The sequence below is a fragment of the Cnephaeus nilssonii genome (assembly GCF_951640355.1).
Source record: "Cnephaeus nilssonii genome assembly, chromosome: 17".
Taxonomy (NCBI): domain Eukaryota; kingdom Metazoa; phylum Chordata; class Mammalia; order Chiroptera; family Vespertilionidae; genus Cnephaeus; species Cnephaeus nilssonii.
The window spans coordinates 33,039,396-33,058,017 of NC_137088.1; the positions used below are offsets into that span (position 1 = coordinate 33,039,396).

General features: G+C 40.5%; 1 protein-coding gene across 1 annotated transcript in view; it reads left to right on the forward strand.

The window, feature by feature from the left end:
• The first annotated feature begins 437 nt into the window (after positions 1–437).
• The window catches only part of ATP1B3 (ATPase Na+/K+ transporting subunit beta 3), a 39,508-nt gene continuing 21,323 nt past the window's right edge, over positions 438–18,622 (forward strand). The window contains exon 1 of the mRNA XM_079795100.1: positions 438–797. Coding sequence (XP_079651226.1) covers positions 689–797 — 109 coding nt within the window. The 5' untranslated portion in view covers positions 438–688. The remainder of the gene's footprint in view (positions 798–18,622) is intronic.

Here is an 18,622-nt window from a genome sequence, read left to right on the forward strand (position 1 = left end):
GCGCCCGGAGACGGCGGGAGAGGCGCGGGGGAGCGCGAGGCCGAGTCCCCGGCCGGGCGAGGGCGTCCCGGGCAGAGGCGAGCCGTTTCCGCGCCGGCTACTCCCGCTGCCGCCGCGGGCACGATGCCGCGAGGACGGCGGCCCCAGCGTCTCCCCCGACTCCTCCTCCTCCCGAGAAACGGGCGAGTGGGGGACGCCACCTTTGGCTCCTCGTTACAAAGGTGCTGCTTATGAAGCCTTGGAGATTTCTCAAGCCGCTCTGCGTAATTTCCCCATTCGCCGGCCGGAGCGGAGGGAGCCCGAAGCGTTCCCGGGCCAGGCCCGGAATCACTGAGCGGGGCGGGGCGGGGCGGCGTGGGCGGGGCCGGGGGCGGGGCGTCCTGGCCGCCTGGGGCTGCGCCAGCCGCGGGCGGGAGGCGGCGGCGGCGGCGGCGGCAGCGGCGCGGGTGCAGCGGCGCGGGGATTGGCTGCGGCGGGCGGAGACGTCAGGCTCCCGCGGCCTCAGCGGCCGCCCGGCTCGGCGCGGCGCAGTCGGTTCGAGTGCCCGCGGCTGTGAGGAGGTGCCCTCGGCCGTTCCACCTTCCGCCGCCGTCGCCGGGCTGCGCCGCTCGAGCCGGGACGCGCCTCCGCGCTCCTCGCCGCCTCCACCCCCGCGGCAGCCGCTCCCCTCGCCCTCGGCGCGCCCACCATGACGAAGAAAGACAAGAAGTCCTTCCACCAGAGCCTGGCCGAGTGGAAGCTCTTCATCTACAACCCGACCACCGGAGCGTTCCTGGGGCGCACCGCCAAGAGCTGGGGTGAGCGGGCGGCGGTTGGGCGCCCGAGGCCGGCCGCGGTCCGGGAGGTGCCGGGCGGGGTCGGATGGGGAAAGAAAAAGCGGGAGGCGGCGGCTCCTCCTTGCGCGGGGGGCCTCCCGGAGCCGCCTTCGCCGCCCGCAGCGGTCTTCGCCTCGGGCCTCCAGACTCTGAACCGGGCTGTGGCGGAGCGCGCGGCCCATTCATTTCTCGCGGGACGGGAGGGCCGTCGCCCGCGGCCGAGGCTGCGGAACCGCGGGCAGCCCCGGCCCTTACCGCGCCGGCGTCTTCCTCCCGGCCCAGAGCGCACGTGCTGCCCCGGGCCTGGCGGCGCCGGAAGCCGGGGACCCCGGCCCGGAGCCGAGCCCGGAGCGTGCGGGGGGCCGAGCGCCCGGGCCTCCTTTGTACGGAGCGCGCCGGCCGGCCGGGAGAGGCCCTGGAGGAGGCGCCAGCGGCGCCGAGCGGTTCGGGGAAGCCAGCCCCTGCCCCACGCCCGCGGAGAGGAAATTTCCACTCCCGCCGCTATCTTGTGACTCCGCGCCGCCACCCGACCGAGGGTGCGAGGGAGTGTGAGTGTGTGGGTCGCATGCATGCCGCGGTGCGTTAATGAATCACTTACGTGCATCGTCCACGGAAATGCACTTGAATTTGGACAGTGAAAAGACACTTATTCCCTTTTTTTTTTTTTTTTTTAATTACGGGGGTTTTCTTTCTTAGAAAAACTGCTTCTTTGGGGGAAAGTAAATCCTATCTGAATGGCACAATGTTTTCCCGTGCCTACAAAACGTGTGATGGTTGTCTGTGTTAGCAGTTTTTCTAGGCATGAGTTCTTTGTTTTAAAAGAAATATTTAAACCATTCACCAGGGTAGTGCTGCTCTAGGGTGCCTCTTTTTTTTTTTTTTCCCCCGAAAAAATTAATCAAGTAAACGAATTTTACTCTTTGTGGGCCTTTTGGAAAATATTTTGTAAGTGGTTCTTGACAGATCTTTTTTTTTTCCCCCCTGAGTGAGAATAAATTTCTAGAGTTGAGAACTATTTGGGCCCGTTTTTTAAGAGAAGCATGAAGAGAGTAAATCAGGCATGGCTTAGAAAATAAACTGTTGCTGCTGGCTGAAATCGGCGCCTCCAGAGCGGATGGAAAAGATGGCTTAGGTCCTATCGCCAGCCGAAAGGGGCCTTGGAGGTTTGTTAGCCCAACCCCCACGTTAGAGGAGGAAAAAAGAGAGAGAGAGATCTGGGGAGGTTGTGATTTTGCTTTGTGTAAAATTACATATTCCACAGAGCCAAGAAAAGAACCCAATTCTCCTTTAATCCCAGTCCAGCGGTTGTATTATTTTACAGATGCCTTGCCTAACTGCATGGTGATCACTCACAATTTTTATTTAAATGGCTGTCTTTTGGGAACCCAGTAGTGTTATGAGGAAATATATCTTGCATCTAGAGTTAAATGGGGGTGGGGAAGTGAACAATTATTGTTTCTAGAGTCTAGTAACTTTTGCTGAAGGAATTTTTGAGAGGGATTAGTTTTTGTAAATTAACTTCCTTCCTCCTTTCCTCATCGCCTTCCCATTTCCAGTGATAAGTATCTTCACTTTAGTGTTAGCATGACTTTTCTTCTCTTTATATCTAACCTTTGTGTTATTAGATACTGAGTAGAGAGTTATTTGTATATGCATTTAAATAGATGACATGAACAAATTATCAAAAGATAGGGCATTCTATAAGGGCAGTGGTAGCAGTACAAGTCAAGTTGGGGTTAGTTTTAACAGGATGAGGGCATGACCTTTTTTCAAAATTGAAAATATAAGTATTATGGTGGTCAACAAACAGCAAATTTCTGTTTATTGTAGTCATAGTATGCCAGTGCAGAATGGCATAAATAGATGACAATTATCCATATTATCCAGTTATCTCAGTTTAAGGGCATCCCTCCAAGCGGGGAGTGGTGTGTGGAGGCTGAAATCCACACTCTGCTCACCAGGCTGTGTGCCCTGGAGAAAGGAGGTATCTTGTTCTAATTTTCAGAGAGGCATGTGTGAGCTAGCTGATCTCATCACCCCAGAGTTGCCCATTATTAGTATTTAGGTGTGTAACTGGGCAGAGTTGAGAAATGTTTGTAACATTTTTTTAACAAAAATACACAATAGTGTTTTATTATCTTTTGAGTATATTGTGGTCATCTTCCCATGTTAATAAAGATCTTTATCACCATTTTTAATAGCCTACTAGTGTTCTATTGTATAGTTCAGGGGTGGGGAACCTTTTTTCTGCCAAGGGCCATTTGGATATTTATAACAACATTTGAGGGCCATACAAAGTTATCAACTTAAAAACTAGCCTTCTATGTTTGGTCAAACATTTAATTAACTCACCCCGAATGCCTTGGCAGGGCTAGACCAAATCGTGGGCCTTATACGGCTCTTGGGCTAGGCATTTCCCATCCCTGGTATAGTTAGATGTATTGTGATTTTTTTAACAAGTTTATTAATATGTGTACATCATGTATGTATAGGAGATACGCAGGGGAAAATAAGTGACTCCTGATTTTTATTTATTTATTATTATTATTTTTAATTTAAACGTGCATTAGTGTATGTACTGGTCCTTCCTCCTATTCCCTTTATCTTTGTGTGTACATGTTAACAAACGTATTTCCTTGAGATATTTGTGTTGGTGGAATATCTAGGCCAAGTATAATATATGTAACTTTTGCATTTTGAAAAGTTAAACTTTTTAAGAAAAAAACTCATTTGTGCAAAATTTTTTCTACTTGCTTCTGAATTTAATGTAACTGGTGATGGGGTTGCTAACATCTTTTTTTGATCTTGGTAAAGTTGTTGGGTCTACTGGTGTGTAAAGAAAGGCCTTCTCTACCCCAGGGATTTTATAAAGACATTCATTTAAGATGCTCCTGATTTTATTTTTTATATTGCAGTCTTCAATGCATTTGTCCTGTAATCTGAGGTTCCTCTCTTAAGGTCTTTAGATGTATTAAAAGCACACATGCTTGCCATTTACATTTGAGATACAGTGAAAATACTGCATGTTACATCACATTGCTTTATTTAAAAGTGTTAGATGTAAGGATTTTGAATAACCACTTGAATACCTGACTAATATCTTATACTCGGTTACAGCTATTTATTTATTTTTAAAATATATTTGTATTGATTTCAGAGAGTAAGGGAGAGATTAAAAACATCAATAATGAGAGAGACTCATTGATTGGCTGCCTCCTGCACGCCTCCTACTGGGGGTTGCACCCACAACCCAGGCATGTGCCATTGACCAGAGTTGAACCCGGGACTTTTCAGTCTGCAGGCCAACGATCTCTCCACTGAGCCAAACTGGCTAGTGCGGTTACAGCAATTGAAAATGCTTAAATACTTATAATCATCACTTTATTTGATATTCACAACAACCTCTTAAAGCACACAGTGTGGGTGATCAAAAGTATGCTTAGAGCTGGGGGTTTTGTTGTTTTTTATCAATCGATGCATCTTTTATTCACAAGCAGAAGCCGCGGAAAGTTTAACCTACACATTTGTACAAAGGTGTGGGCGCCCCCAGAAAAACGCACCACTGTCAGAAGACAGCCCTTTGTGGTGGGAACGCCGTAGCGCTGGTTTCTTAAGCAGAAGAGTAAGGACACATCAGGAATAAATAGATGCCACTTTTTTTTCGTTTTTGTTTATTTGTTTGTTTTGTTTTGTTTATTTTATGAAAACAGAAGAAAGAAAATTTAGCACTTTGTGGCTGATGTTGCTAATATTAAGCCTAAGTACATTAAATACAACTAGAATGAAAATAGTAAAAGAGAGCCTAGAACTTATTCAGTGTTATTTAAATTGTAGGTAGTGGACCATGTGTTGCAATTGGCATTTTTAAAAAATAATAAAATAGAATGGTAAAAATACCAAAGTTTATTCTACCTAATAAGTTCAGTCTATGGAAAGATGCTGTTCAATGAAACTTTTCTGTATTTTGTATATATAGATACCCCAATGTAAAATGTATTTCTTATTGTGGCTCAGAGTCAGAAAAGCTTGAAAACCACTAACCTCGCCCTGTACCATCATTTCATAGGTGAGAAAATTGAACCCACAGATCTGACTAGTCAAAATTCACTGAGTTAGTGACAGAATCCTTGGGCCTTCAGAGGCCCTCCAAGGCCAGAAAAACTATGACATTACATGACCTCATTTAATGACATCTGCTTGTGAGCTTATTTGGAATTCATTAGCTTAAGGTCATTAAGTTTAATAGATGCTTTATATTACTACTAGAGGCCCAATGCATGAAATTCGTGCAAGGGGCTCGGCCCTCGAAGCCCCGCCTGCCTTGGCCCTCGCCCCGGCTTCCTCGGGAATGTCGCCCAGACGGTTGTTCTGCTGTTCGGTCTAATTAGCATATTAGCTCTCTATTATATGGGATTAAGTTGAAACTTGTGTTACTGATGTACCAGCAGAATCAAGATTCTGGACCCAAACTATTTATCACCTATAGTTTGTTCATGTGCCTTCTCTTTTCATGATTATAGAGCAATGAAGTGCCATTTTCTCAGTCAACTGCTCCCATTGTGCCTCAGTAAATGCTCTGCTTTGGATATCAGACACCATCTCACCTTGGGTGTTGACTATAGGGGTCCCCAGAGGCGAGTGTGTTTATTTTCCCGGTATTACATAGTTTTGTATGGTATTGTTCATTGTCCTGTGGAATGTGACATTGAACTTTACAGATCTGTGCACCATTGGGAAAGTAATAGAACTTGCCTTACCCTGTGTGCAGCCTATAAATGAAGGTCATTGGTGGGTGTGGCAGAGGTAGCAGCAGAGGCATGCTAAGCCAACACCCAGCAGGAGACAGTACTTTCTGGACCGGTAGTGGCTAGGGGGGAAAGGGATAAGTTTTTGTGTTGTGTTCCAGACACCATTGCAATTACTGTAATATGTGCTTTACTGTTATTAAAAGGCAATTTCCCAACCCCTGAAATAACTTTATTTCTTTGCAATTGAAATTTGAATTTATATCTCTAGAATTAAATTAGCTATATTAAAAGAACTTTAAAAACCCTTCTATCTTGTCCTTGCTTTATCATTATAAATGACTAGGAACCAATCATTTATTACTTGATTGTGTAATAGGAGGAAGAAAAATCATTTAACTTTGAAAGATAAATTTATATTATATTCTAGTAATGCATTTATTGTGTTGAAATAAAATCACCTGTAGTCTTTAACCACTTAGAATAGTCACTGTTAACATTTTTTTAAACATTTTTTAAATATATCTTTATTGATTTCAGAGAGGAAGGGAGAAGGAGAGAGTGTTAGAAACATCGATGAGAGAGAAACATCGATCAGCTGCCTCCCGCACACCCCTCACTGGGGATGTGCCCGCAACCAAGGTACATGCCCTTGACCGGAATCAAACCTGGGACCCTTGAGTCCACAGGCTGACGCTCTGTCCACTGAGCCAAACTGGTTAGGGCTGTTAACATTTTTAAGTCTTTTTCCTACATGTAAATTAAAATTTTTAAATAAACAGTTAGATGCTTAGTTCCATCACTTAATGTTTAAGGGTAATGTTTTTATTCCTCTGCCACCTTTTTAGAGGGTGATGTGGTGGGGGTATCCTTGGCCCTCTTTATCACCTCGTGGGCACTTTCCACATTTCTGCTGGAATTTATGTATTCTGGTGGCTTTAGTTACTATCTCTCTGTTAGGACTCCCAAATTTGCATCTCCAGTCCATATGGCTTTTTTATATTATAACCAATATTAAGATTTCCAAATGTTAGAAATCTTTAGTGCGATGTTTCATTTCATAGCACCTCTTCATGTAAATCTCCATTGTCCTCAGAGGCTCTCTTTATAACCTCTCTGACTTATTCCTCTCCTGTCATCTCTACCATTCCACATAATTCTCCCCTAGGAAACTCCATAGTTTCCTAGCTCCTGAGCCTCTTTCCTTCACCTTGGCATGGCTACTCAGGTACCAGCTTAGATAGCCTGATCTCTGGAAAACCTTTTGAAACCCTCTTTGCCTTAAGACTGGATCAAGTGCTCCCATAATGCCACTTTCTATTATAGCAATTATGACTTGTTTCCCATTTACTAGACTATATATAAACTTGCTATTCATGTCTTACTCATCTTGATTCCCTAATACCTAGCCTGTTGCCTGGCATTTAGGAATGTAATAAAAATGCATTGAATGAATGAACACTATTGTGAAATGTTCCCATGTAATTAGTCTTCTGCAACATATTTTTAATGTCCTGGGTGGTGTTGATGTATCATAGTATAACACTTCCCCCAAGGTTTGGGCATTCCCCCCTACTTTTTTTTGCTATAGCACTGATGGGTTTTCATAGAAGTTCAGTGTTCTGAAGAAGCTTCCACTTAACTTTCTTGTTGGAGACTTAGCTGAGTTTGTGACCTTGGTCCTGCATCTGATTAGGATAACAGAACCAGCGTTATTATTCAGGCCTCCCAGCTCCTGCTTTATTGCTTTTTTTTTCTTTTTTCTTAGAACTTACTTGCTCTCAAACTTAATGAGGGCTTAATTAATAGTATCATTTTCTCTTTTGCAGTAGAGACTCAGCTATTACTAATATTTCTGAAAAGAATTCTCTAACTTAGCCTCCCACATATCTGTCACCTCTTACTGAGTCATTTGTGGAGTTGGCTCTTATTTATGACTTCCTTTTAGTATTTTGCTGGTGCCATGGTAAGGTATGACTTTGCAACCAACCCTTGTCCAAAGCATGAGGTACTTTTCTTTGGCTAGCAACTGGCACATAAAATGTGGCCCTTAGTATATATACCCTTACCCAACTCCATACTTTTCTACACATTTCCTTCCTGGTTCCTTTCTGTTTGCTCTTCTTCTGTTTCCTAAATATATATTTCCCAGGTGTCTTTGGCCTTGTTTTCTCTTCTTGGTCTTTCCTTGCAATCTCATAAAACAACTCCAAAGATCACTCACAGATTTTAATTCTTAGTTTAACATCTCTCAGATTCCAGTTGCTTTGTGCATATCCCATAAACCTGAGCTAGTGAGGCTTAGGTAACTCTAGTGCCTAACTGATATATGTCACCTAGTAAAGGGATCTCTTTCCCCTTCCTCCACTACAGTTCTGTGTTGCTCCTATATTTGCAGTTTTTGTTGTTAATCCTCACTCAAGGATATTTTTCCATTGATTAGTTGCCTCCTGCATGCGTCCTGACCAGGGCTGGGGATGGAGTCTGCAACCTAGGTACCTGGCCTTTACCAGAATCAAACCCGGGACCTTTCAGTCCATGGGCCAACGCTCTATCCACTTATCCAAACCGGCTAGGGCTATTTGCAATTTTTGAAAACATCAGTATTCTTTTTGTCATCTGGGCTTAAAACCTGGCCAAATTATGCCAATTCTATTTTCAAACATCTGACCTACCACTCTGCACACCCACACTCCTCCGCCCGCAATTTTGTGAGAGCACACATTCAGGGAGCCTGGGATATTAATTTTTTCCTAGCTTCATATTAGTAACCACCTGTTAGAAATTTCTTAGCTTTTAAGACTCCCACCAAACTTTGCCCCTGTATCAAGGTCTGGTCGTGCCTTTTCTTATAAATTCTCTGATTAAAAATCCTAAAGCACCAGATAAAGAGTTTTTGTGACTTTTTAAGAGTTATTCCAAGTTAACATAGACCATTGCCTTTCCAGCTTTTTAAAAAGTAATAGTGTTGTTGACTCTAGGAAGGTTGGCTCTTAACTCATTTGCATCCCCAGAAAGATCCAAGGAATCAGTTGTCATTGTGACCTAAACCAGTATAACCTCACTGTTACCGGATTATTTCTAAGGCTGCAGCTTTGATCATGCTATTTCCTGAACCCCAAAACTATGGATCCCTACTGCTTTCAGAAGGTTTAAGTTCCAGACAGTCTGGCATTCCAGGCTTACTGTCTTTTTTTTTTTTATTGATATTTTACAGAGAGGAAGGGAGAGGGATAGAGAGTTAGAAACATCGATGAGAAACATCTATCAGCTGCCTCCTGCAAACCCCCTACTGGGGATGTGCTCGCAACCAAGGTACATGCCCTTGACTGGAGTCGAACCTGGGACCCTTCTTTCCGCAGGCCGACGCTCTATCCACTGAGCCAAACAGGTTAGGGCCAGGCTTACTGTCTTAAAACTGAATTTTCAACATTATAGCATGTCATTTCCCACCTTATTTCCCATTCACCACATATCCTAGTCCAGGTGTCCTCAAACTACGGCCCGCGGGCCACATGCGGGTGTTTTTGCCGTTGTGTTTTTTTACTTCAAAATAAGATATGTGCAGTGTGCATAGGAATTTGTTCATAGTTTTTTTAACTATAGTCCGGCCCTCCAACGGTCTGAGGGACAGTGAACTAGCCCCCTGTTTTAAAAGTTTGAGGACCCATGTCCTAGTCAAATGGGTGTAGATGGAAGACCCTTGGTCTGGAATACCCTACTCATTCCCTCTCCCAGCCCATTCTCTGCATCACAAATTCTTTCCTACTCACAGACCTAGTTTTAGTGGCAGCCATGCCCTAAGCTGTCTCTGATGATGCCCAGATGAAAATAATGTCATATTTATCTCATGGCACCTAAAACTTTGTATCCTGGGTTAAAGTTGCACATATATATATAGCTCCTACTAACTAGGTGTTATCACAGAGTATGATGTACATCTACATTTTATATCCCTACAACAATTAGCACATAGTACACCCTTATTTTTATTTTTTAAGAGAATTTTTATGCATTTATTTGAGCCAAACTGATGCTATAAGCTGAGGAGCACAATTTCAAATGCTCCCCTTACTCTTTTTTTTAATGGACAAATTGTCATTTAATTAGTTTCAGCTTGTGATTCACCTATTACTTGGGCTAAAGTTGGGAGTATTGTGGGTCAATTGGTACAGCTGCACACTGAAAGTCTTATTTGTATACATACATGTACATGAAGGCATAATTCCCCTTAGCTCACGATGAGTCTGTCCTACTAAACTTCTAATTCATTTAGAAATTTCCAGATAGGGCTTCATAGTAAAAATGAGCCTATTGGGATAAATACATTTTTTTTACTTATGAATCTTAGAGGTACACAAATATACTAAGAAGATGATCTGACTAGGACTCAGAATATAGACCTAAATGTTAGTTCCACATCTCCATCTTAGCTTAGATAACTCATTTAAAATCTTAGCTTCCTCTATAAGAGAAAAGTTGCATGAGACAGTTTCAAATGTCACTTTGAAATGAAAAACAAAACTTATATAAATGCTTTAGAACAAGAGATGACAAACTTTTTCTTCAAAGGACCAGATAATATTTTAGGCTTTGCCAGCCACATGGTGTCTGTGGCAACTGCTCAGCTCTGCTATTGTAGCTTTAATGTGGCCACAGACAATATATAAACTAATGGGCCTAGCTGTTTCTCAATATTTTATTTACAAAAACCAGCAACAGCCGTGGTTTGCTGACCTCTGCTTTAGAACTTAAGAGTGGTCTGGGCTGACCTCAGAAACCTGAACCTGGTCTTAAGTGGAATGTGGACTCTTGGCTTTGTTCTTTTCATATAACAAAAGTAATACCATTGTTTGAATTTTTACAATTTAGATGTGGATAATCAGTAAGTCTATTGTCATCCTCAGCTTCTTCCCCTCGGTAACCACTGTTAATTAACTGTAATACTTTCTAAAATATAATACTTGCTGTATCCACTTTCGATAGAGGTCTGGCAGTTTCTTTTTTTTAAAAAAAATATATTTTATTGATTTTTTACAGAGAGGAAGGGAGAGGGATAGAGTGTTAGAAACATTGATGAGAGAGAAACATCGATCAGCTGCCTCCTGCACACTCCCTACTGGGGATGTGCCCGCAACCAAGGTACATGCCCTTGACCAGAATCGAACCTGGGACCCTTGAGTCTGCAGGCTGACGCTCTATCCACTGAGCCACACCGGTTCGGGCGAGGTCTGGCAGTTTCATACAAAAGTAAATATACCTCTACCCCATGATCCGGCAACTCCTATGTGTGTCTACCCAAAATAAATGAAAACATATATTCACTAAAATACTTGTACAAGAATATTCATAGTAGCTCCGAACTGGGAAACAGCCCAAGTGTCCTGAATCAGCAGAAGAATGGACAAACTGGTATGTCCATACAATAGAATACTACTCAACAGTAAAAAGGAACTAACTACAGATAACACAAAACCTGGACGACTCACAATTAGGCTTAGTGTAAAAAAGCTTTACCAAAAGAGAATACATACTATATGATTTCACTTGCGAAATTCTAAAACAAGCAACACCTATGATGGAAAAAAGCCCAAATTGGTGTTTGCCTTTAGGGCATGGGGATTGACTGGGAGGGGGTTGAATCATAAGTGAATGCATTTGTCAGAAGCCACCTATTGGTACATTAGAGAATTGTATGTTTCACTAATGTAATTTTTTTCTCTCTCAATTTTAGTTAACATGGGTGCTGAAGTGTTTAGGGGTGAAGTCTACTGACATCTGCAACTTGAAATGCATAAAAAAATAGATAAATGGTGAATATATATGATCCATACTAATAAAAGGGTAATATGCTAATTAGACCGGACATCCTTCCAGACATCCTTCGGACAAAGCCACGGTGGGGGGGCAGAGGCGTTAGGGGCGACCAGGCCGGCAGGGGAGGGCAGTTAGCAGGCAGGTGAGCGGTTAGGAGGGAGCGGTCCTGGATTGCAAGAGGGATGTTGGACATCCCCCAAGGGGTCTTGGAATGGATAGGGGGCAGGCTGCGCTGAGGAACCCCCCCCCCCCAAACCCACCCCCCATGCACGAATTTCGTGCACCCAGCCTCTAAGTATGATAGAGAGTTAAACTGGAGAATCTAGGTGGGTTTATGGATCTTTACATTTTGTTCAACTCTTCTGAATATTTGTAAATATTTCTAACTGAATCTTGGAGAAAAAGGGATACATGAATACATTCGTGTTTCTCTTGATTGCCTTCCCCCAATCATGGAGTCTTTTCTGAAGATTATTGTTTATCAATTTTCCTACCAGTCCTTTTTCAATGTATTTATATATGTATATATGTGTGTGTAGAAATTATAGGAATAGGAATAAGTAATTTTCTTTTCCACGTTTACATGAGTAATAGGAAAAATGTATCTTCTAGAATTTGCTCTTTGTTTTTTTCCACTTACTATGTGTTGGCCGTATTTCCATGTCAGTAAACATAGATTTATCTTATTCCTTTGAATCATTGCATAATATTCCACAAAATGTAAAGATCCATAAACCCACCTAGATTCCAAAATACATGTATTTTTCTTTGTGATGAATATTTAGTTTTTCCATTTTTTTCTCGTAAAATTGCTGCAGTGTGCAACTATTTATTTAGGTTGGATGCTGAGAAATGGAATCAGCAGTTTGTAGTGTGTGTGTGTATATATGCTTATTTTTTATTATTAATAGACTATCCTCTAAAAAAGTGTACCAGTTTATACTCCCACAAGCAGCAGATAAAAGAAACTGTTTCCCTTCAACTTTCTGAGCTTTGGACATTATTACTCTTCAAAAATTTTGCCAGTTTTATGGGATGCTGGTATGTATCTGGTTCATTTAATTTCCGATTTCTCTAAAAACTGCAACTTAGCATATTTTTATCTTTACTCAGTTTCCATTTCTTTTCAGTCGCTCACTCACCTTTTTGCTCTTATTTGGTCTCTTAGTTTATTTTTTTAATTCTCCTTGTTTTAAATAAACATCATCGCAAATTTAACAATTTTTTATGGGCTGTTCCTAATCACTTACCCTAAAATATTTCCTCACTGATAATGATTTGCCAGCTTTGTTACATGCAAATATTCATTTTATATGGATTCCTTCCTGGATATTATATTTTGTTGATCTGTATCTCCAGTCCTGTGTAAGCTCTATGTAAGTGTTTGAAATAAATGTGTGGTTTGTGTGAGTGCTGTCCACTTTTGCTGTTTGCATAGTGCTAACTAGGTGCCCCGCCGAGGTGGCTCAGTGGTTGAATGTCAACCTATGAACCAGGAGGCCATACCCACATTGCAGGTTTATTCTCCAGTGAGGCGAATGCAGGAGGCACTCGATTAATGATTCTTATCATTGATGTTTCTACCTCGCTCTCCCTCTTTCTTCCTCTCTGAAATCAATAAAAAAATATATATTTTAAAAACCACTCTCTTCTCCTCCCCCCACCTAAAAATTAGTGGGAAAAATATATCCTCGGGGGGGGGGGGAAATATATGTATATATGTATGTATATATGTGTATATATATACATACACACACACACACACAAGTATATATATTCATTCTCAGGTGAGGATTTTTTTCAAAAGTATGTTAAAATCTCTACTTGATAGTGTTGAATTTTGTAATTCTACTTTTGTTTTATATATTTTAAGCACTTAGCATCATGAAGCTTCATGGCTATTATGCTGTCTTGATTTTTATTTACATTTTATTGATACAAAATATTTTTGCCTTACTAATGCTTTTTGACTTGAATTCTAGTTTGCTTACAGTAAAAACACCACATCTACATTTATTTTTGAGCCATTTTATTTTCAACCATTATGTTTTAATTTTAGATTTTCTTCTATAAATAGCCTTTAATGGAATCTTTTAAACCCACTTTGAGAATGTTTTTTTATTATTTGACTACTACTAAATTATTCCTATTATACTATTTTGGGAATTTCATTTGTTTTTAAATTTAAACAAATTTAAATTTTTAACTTGATGTAAAATACTAACTAATATAGTGACCAAAAAAACCATTGACTGACTCAGGGATATAGGGATTGCCAAGGAGAACACAGAATCTTTGGAGGGGATGGGAGTGTTCTGCATTTTTAGTGTAGTGGTGGTTTCACAGGTTATACAACAGTCAACATTCACTAGAGTTGTGCCGTTGAAATCAATGAAAGTTATTGTATGTAAATTATTCCTTAGACCTGATTAGGAAAGAAATTCTAACCCCTCTCTTATTCAGAAGGCAATCACTATGAATTTACTTTGTATGTTTATGATCCATTAAAAACCACTCTTTATATATACATTTATAGAATTCCATAACTCTGAGTGTTTTAAATTTAAGCAAGTGGTATGTATCATTTTGAGGTTACTTTTTCCCACTTAGGGTTTTTTGTATTATATGGCCAACTAGAGGCCCGGTGCACGAAATTCGTGCAAGAGTAGGCCCTTGCAGCCCCGGCTGCCTCGCGGCCCTGCCCACTGGTCGTTCCAGAAGGTTGTTCCACCATCAGGTCTAATTTAGCATATTAGTTCTTTATTATATAGGATAGGACTCTTTCATGTAGGATTTGAGGGTGGTAATTCTGAGTCCTTGTACGTCTGGAAATGTTCTTTTGTTTTCTTGGTAGATTGATATTTTAGTTCACAATCATTTTTCCTCAGTTTGGAACATATTGTTTCATTTTTACTTAGTGAGATCTGATATCTGTTATATTTCTCTGACATAGGTAACCTGTTTTATCTTTTTAGAAGCTTTAAGAATTTTTGTCTTTATTTTTGGTGTCCTGAAATATCACCTGTTTGTGTCTAGATACAGAATGTTTTCCAGTATTTTTCGGTCTTTGCCAATCTAGATACAAAATTTGTTATTTCCTTGAGCATTCTTCCCCGTCCTCTTTTCTGGTGGAATTCCTATTAGATTTGTTGATATTCTGGTTCTGGCTCCCACGTTTCAACAATTTCCATACATACATTCCCCCTCTACTGTTTTGTCCAGTGTCGTAGAATACCTTGGCTTGATCCTTCAGCTCACTGATTTTTTTTCTTTGTCTGGTCAATTCTCTAGATTAATTTTTTCAAGTTTTTGTTTTTTCCCATAGCTTTATTGAGGTATAATTGATATATGGTCTTTAAAGTATACAAGTTTTGTAATATACTCACATATAAGCACATACATACACTGTGCTCATGAAACTCACTCTAATCGAGATAATTAACATACTCATATCCCCCAAATTTCCTCTAGCCCCTTTGTGTCTCCCCCGGTCTCTAGGCAAAAATAGATCTGCTTTTTGACACTTTGGTGTGTGCTTTCTCAAGTTTTAAATACATGGAATCATGTAGTGTATGTGTACTCTCGGGGGAGTGGACTGACTTCTTTCATTCAGCATAATTATTTTGAGAAGTAGTTCATGAATAGTATCCATTGTATGGATAAGGCAGAATTTATTCGTCTGTTGGTGTGTGCATTTGCGTTGTTGGCAGCTTTTGGTGATTACAAATAAAGCATCAGTGAGTATTTATCATTTTTCTTGGTCAAACATCTAGGAATATATTGGCTGAATTTTATCATAGGTATAGTTTGCCCACTTTTTAGAAAAATTGTCAGTGTTTTATAAAATAGCTTTGTGTTGTGTTTTGTTTTGGTACATTCCCACCAGGAGTGTGTGAGAATTTCAGTTGTTCCACGCCTGGGCCATCACTTGGTACGAACAGTCTTTAAAATTCCTAGCATCTGGTGAACATGCAATGGTAGCTCAGGGTAGTTTTCACTTGCTCCTCAGCTTATCTATTAAGTTTTTTATTTTAATCAAAATATGAAAACTAATTTTTAAAATACCATCCTTTCACCTTCTGGTTTATATTTTAATTATATTTACAATTCGCCTCCCTGCTCTATTTGTTGTTATGACCCAGTTTTTCTCAGGTGTTAGTTACTTTCTTTGTTGAATTTGATACTTCATTGGATTAGTTTTTTCTCACATATTTTGTAATTATTGGTTCTGTGGTCCTCCTCTTTGTATTTCGACTTTGTCACAGCATTGAGGATGTAGGTAGCACATGTAAACTCCTTTAGGTGTTTTACCAATCCATCTAGGACAAGCATGTCAAACTCAAAGGCTAACACAGGCCAAATAAACAAGGTTTAAGTTTATGTGGGCCACAAAATAAACAAAAGCTTCAATTTTTATAGAAATGTAGGTTTATTTCAATAGAGACATGCTGAATACAAAGGGCTGAAATAAATTAATAATTGTTAACATAAAATAATAGAACATTTTAATAAAAATTAATATTTTTTTCTTGAACATTAACTTACCAGACACTGTATAACTGCACAAATTAATAACCATAATGCAAATAAACCTATTTTTCTTGTTCTCCGAAAGCAAATATTTCCTGTTGTGCACAAAAAAAAACTTTGGAAAACAGTCTGGCACTTACTCAAAAGGCTACACATAGTTACCTAGCAATTCCACTCATAGGTATATAGAATGTGAATTATACCTCAACAAAAAGTTATTTTTAAAAATTAAACATGAAGTCCTAGCTGGTTTGGCTCAGTGGATAGAGCGTCGACCTGTGGACTGAAGGGTCGATTCCAGTCAAGGACACATGCCTGGGTTGCAGGCTTTACCCCCAGTGGGGGGTGTTCAGGAGGCAGCCAATCAATAATTCTCTCTCATCATTGATATTTCTATCTCTCCCTCTCCCTTCCTCTCTGAAATCAATAAAAATATTTTTTTAAAAATTAAACATGAAAAGGATTTTAAACTTGTACTTGTCCAAGTAATTGTGTTTTGTTTTGTTTTTTAAGTTATATTTGCCCCTGCTCTACATTTTAAAACTGGAGACAGAATGCTAATTTACTTGCCAAGGGGAAGTAATTTCTAGTTATCAGAATTCTCTGAGGAGAGGCACTTTCTGGTGTCTACTCTCCGGTAACTAGGAAGTTTGCAGGAGTAGGGAGTCAGGTCACAGCATCTCACTAGGAAGTGGTGTGCCTATATACAGGCCTTTGATGAAGCCTTCAGACCACTTCCCCCCTCCCCCATTATGTGTTCCCCAACCTGGAAGCTCCTCTAAGCTTCAGTATCCAGAGTGGTTATTGGGGTTTCACTAGGTAGGTATGACTAAATCACTGACCTCATCATTGAACTCAAATCTCCCGCTCCCTCCTCTTCTCTCCCTGGAGGTCAGGGCTCCCTCCAATAACAAGGTACTGGTCCCTCTGGGTACCAACCTCCCTCGGGGCCCACTAGGAGTCTGCCCATTACTCACCTAGGACACCCCCAGCTTGGTCTCCATCACTGTGTTAAGCACATCAGGAAACTGCATCTGCGTATCTAACTACAAGTTTACCCCTGTAAGAGTGGCAATTTACAATTTCTGTTTTTATTTTCTGTTTTTCTTGGTAGGGGAGAGGAGGTGAAGTGTTGCCGTCTTTTCATGTATGAGATTTATAAGTGAGATTAATTTTACTTTTTAAATGTTAAATTTGGGTCTCTTCGCAGGAGGATTTTTTTTAATCTAGTAGGAGCACTTGCTTCAGTGCTGGAAACGACTCATTTACTTGTTTGTACACTCCCTACATTCAAAATTAACTTAATGCACAAGTATATGGCATCAGACTTGGGACATGGCTATTAATTTGTGTATCTGTGTTATGAACCTAACTCTTTATAGGAAGTTTGAACACATTTTTCATTGTGTAATGATTCTTTAGAAACCATATTTGGATACAACTTACCAATGTCTGCTGTCTGTTTATTTGTTTTGTAACAATGTTTATAAATTTTATTTACGGTATTTTTCCTGGAAGTTTAAAATCAAGTTTTGAAAATGGTATGATAAAAAAATTTTGAGGTGACTTAAAAACAGTGCTAAATAATTAAACTCAGCACTTTTGTTTGGAACTTCTCCAGTTTAATATCTACTGCATTAGTTGACAAACTACTATATGCTCAATCTGTTTTTGTATGAGATTTTATTGGAGCACAGCCCACACTCGATAAATTTATGTATTTGTCCACTCTGGTCTGCAATGTGGAGAATTTTATCCGTAGCTCCAACAAATATCTAGTTCTGAAAGACTCGTTTCTCTTCTAATGTCTTTGCATGTGTTTCTTTTCCTTCTATACTTTACTGATCACTTCATTGAGATTGGTCTTCCCTTTTTTTTTTTTCTGCAACAGGATCGCTGCATGTGGTAGGGAAGTGATGCTGTCTGAAGGTGACATGCTCTTCTCCTTTCTTCCTTCTGTCCTCTCGCTCCCTATTTTCGCCTCCTGGTAATTGGGGCAGGGTGGGATGGGGGAATGCTAATCTAAATTAAAATGAAATTGTGTTAACTATTTCCCCATTACTTGAAAAGGGAGGGAAAGGGAGACAGTTTCCTGGCCTGCAGAAATAAAAGTTACCTAGTTTTTGCCACAATCTGCTTTGAGAATGGAGTCTTTTGAGAATCAGAAGAATATTTAGAGCCGCTGGGAGGCGGGGGGGGGGGGGGGGGTATTTAGAAATATATTATTACAGAAGACTTCAGAAGCACTGAAGTGAATCCTTGCTAGAGAGTGGGGGTGAGGAAGTCCATAGATTGCAGGTTAGGAACCCCTGCTCTAGCCCCTCTGCTAGAATAGAGTGAGAAAACAAAAAAGTAGGTTATTAAGAGTGGGAAATAAAACTGATGTTAATCAACAGTGAGGAATTAAGGGTTCTTCACTATTGCTATAGCTGAGGATTTGTTCAGTATTCTTTGATCAGTTTTTAAATGTTTAAGTATAAATGTGTGACTTTAATATTATAATGTTAATTCTGATGGTGACCACATCTGACGTTAGAACTTCAAATATAGACATTTGAGAGAAATAATTATTTTTAGATGTCCTCAAAATAAATCTTGGGTTTAGGATAGATCTATCATAGTGTTCAGATTGTGAAGGAAAAAAGATTAAGCCTTGATGTTGAGACTTGCATCTGCTATCTCTTGCTTTGTGCTCAGCAGTAGAGTAGTGAAGTC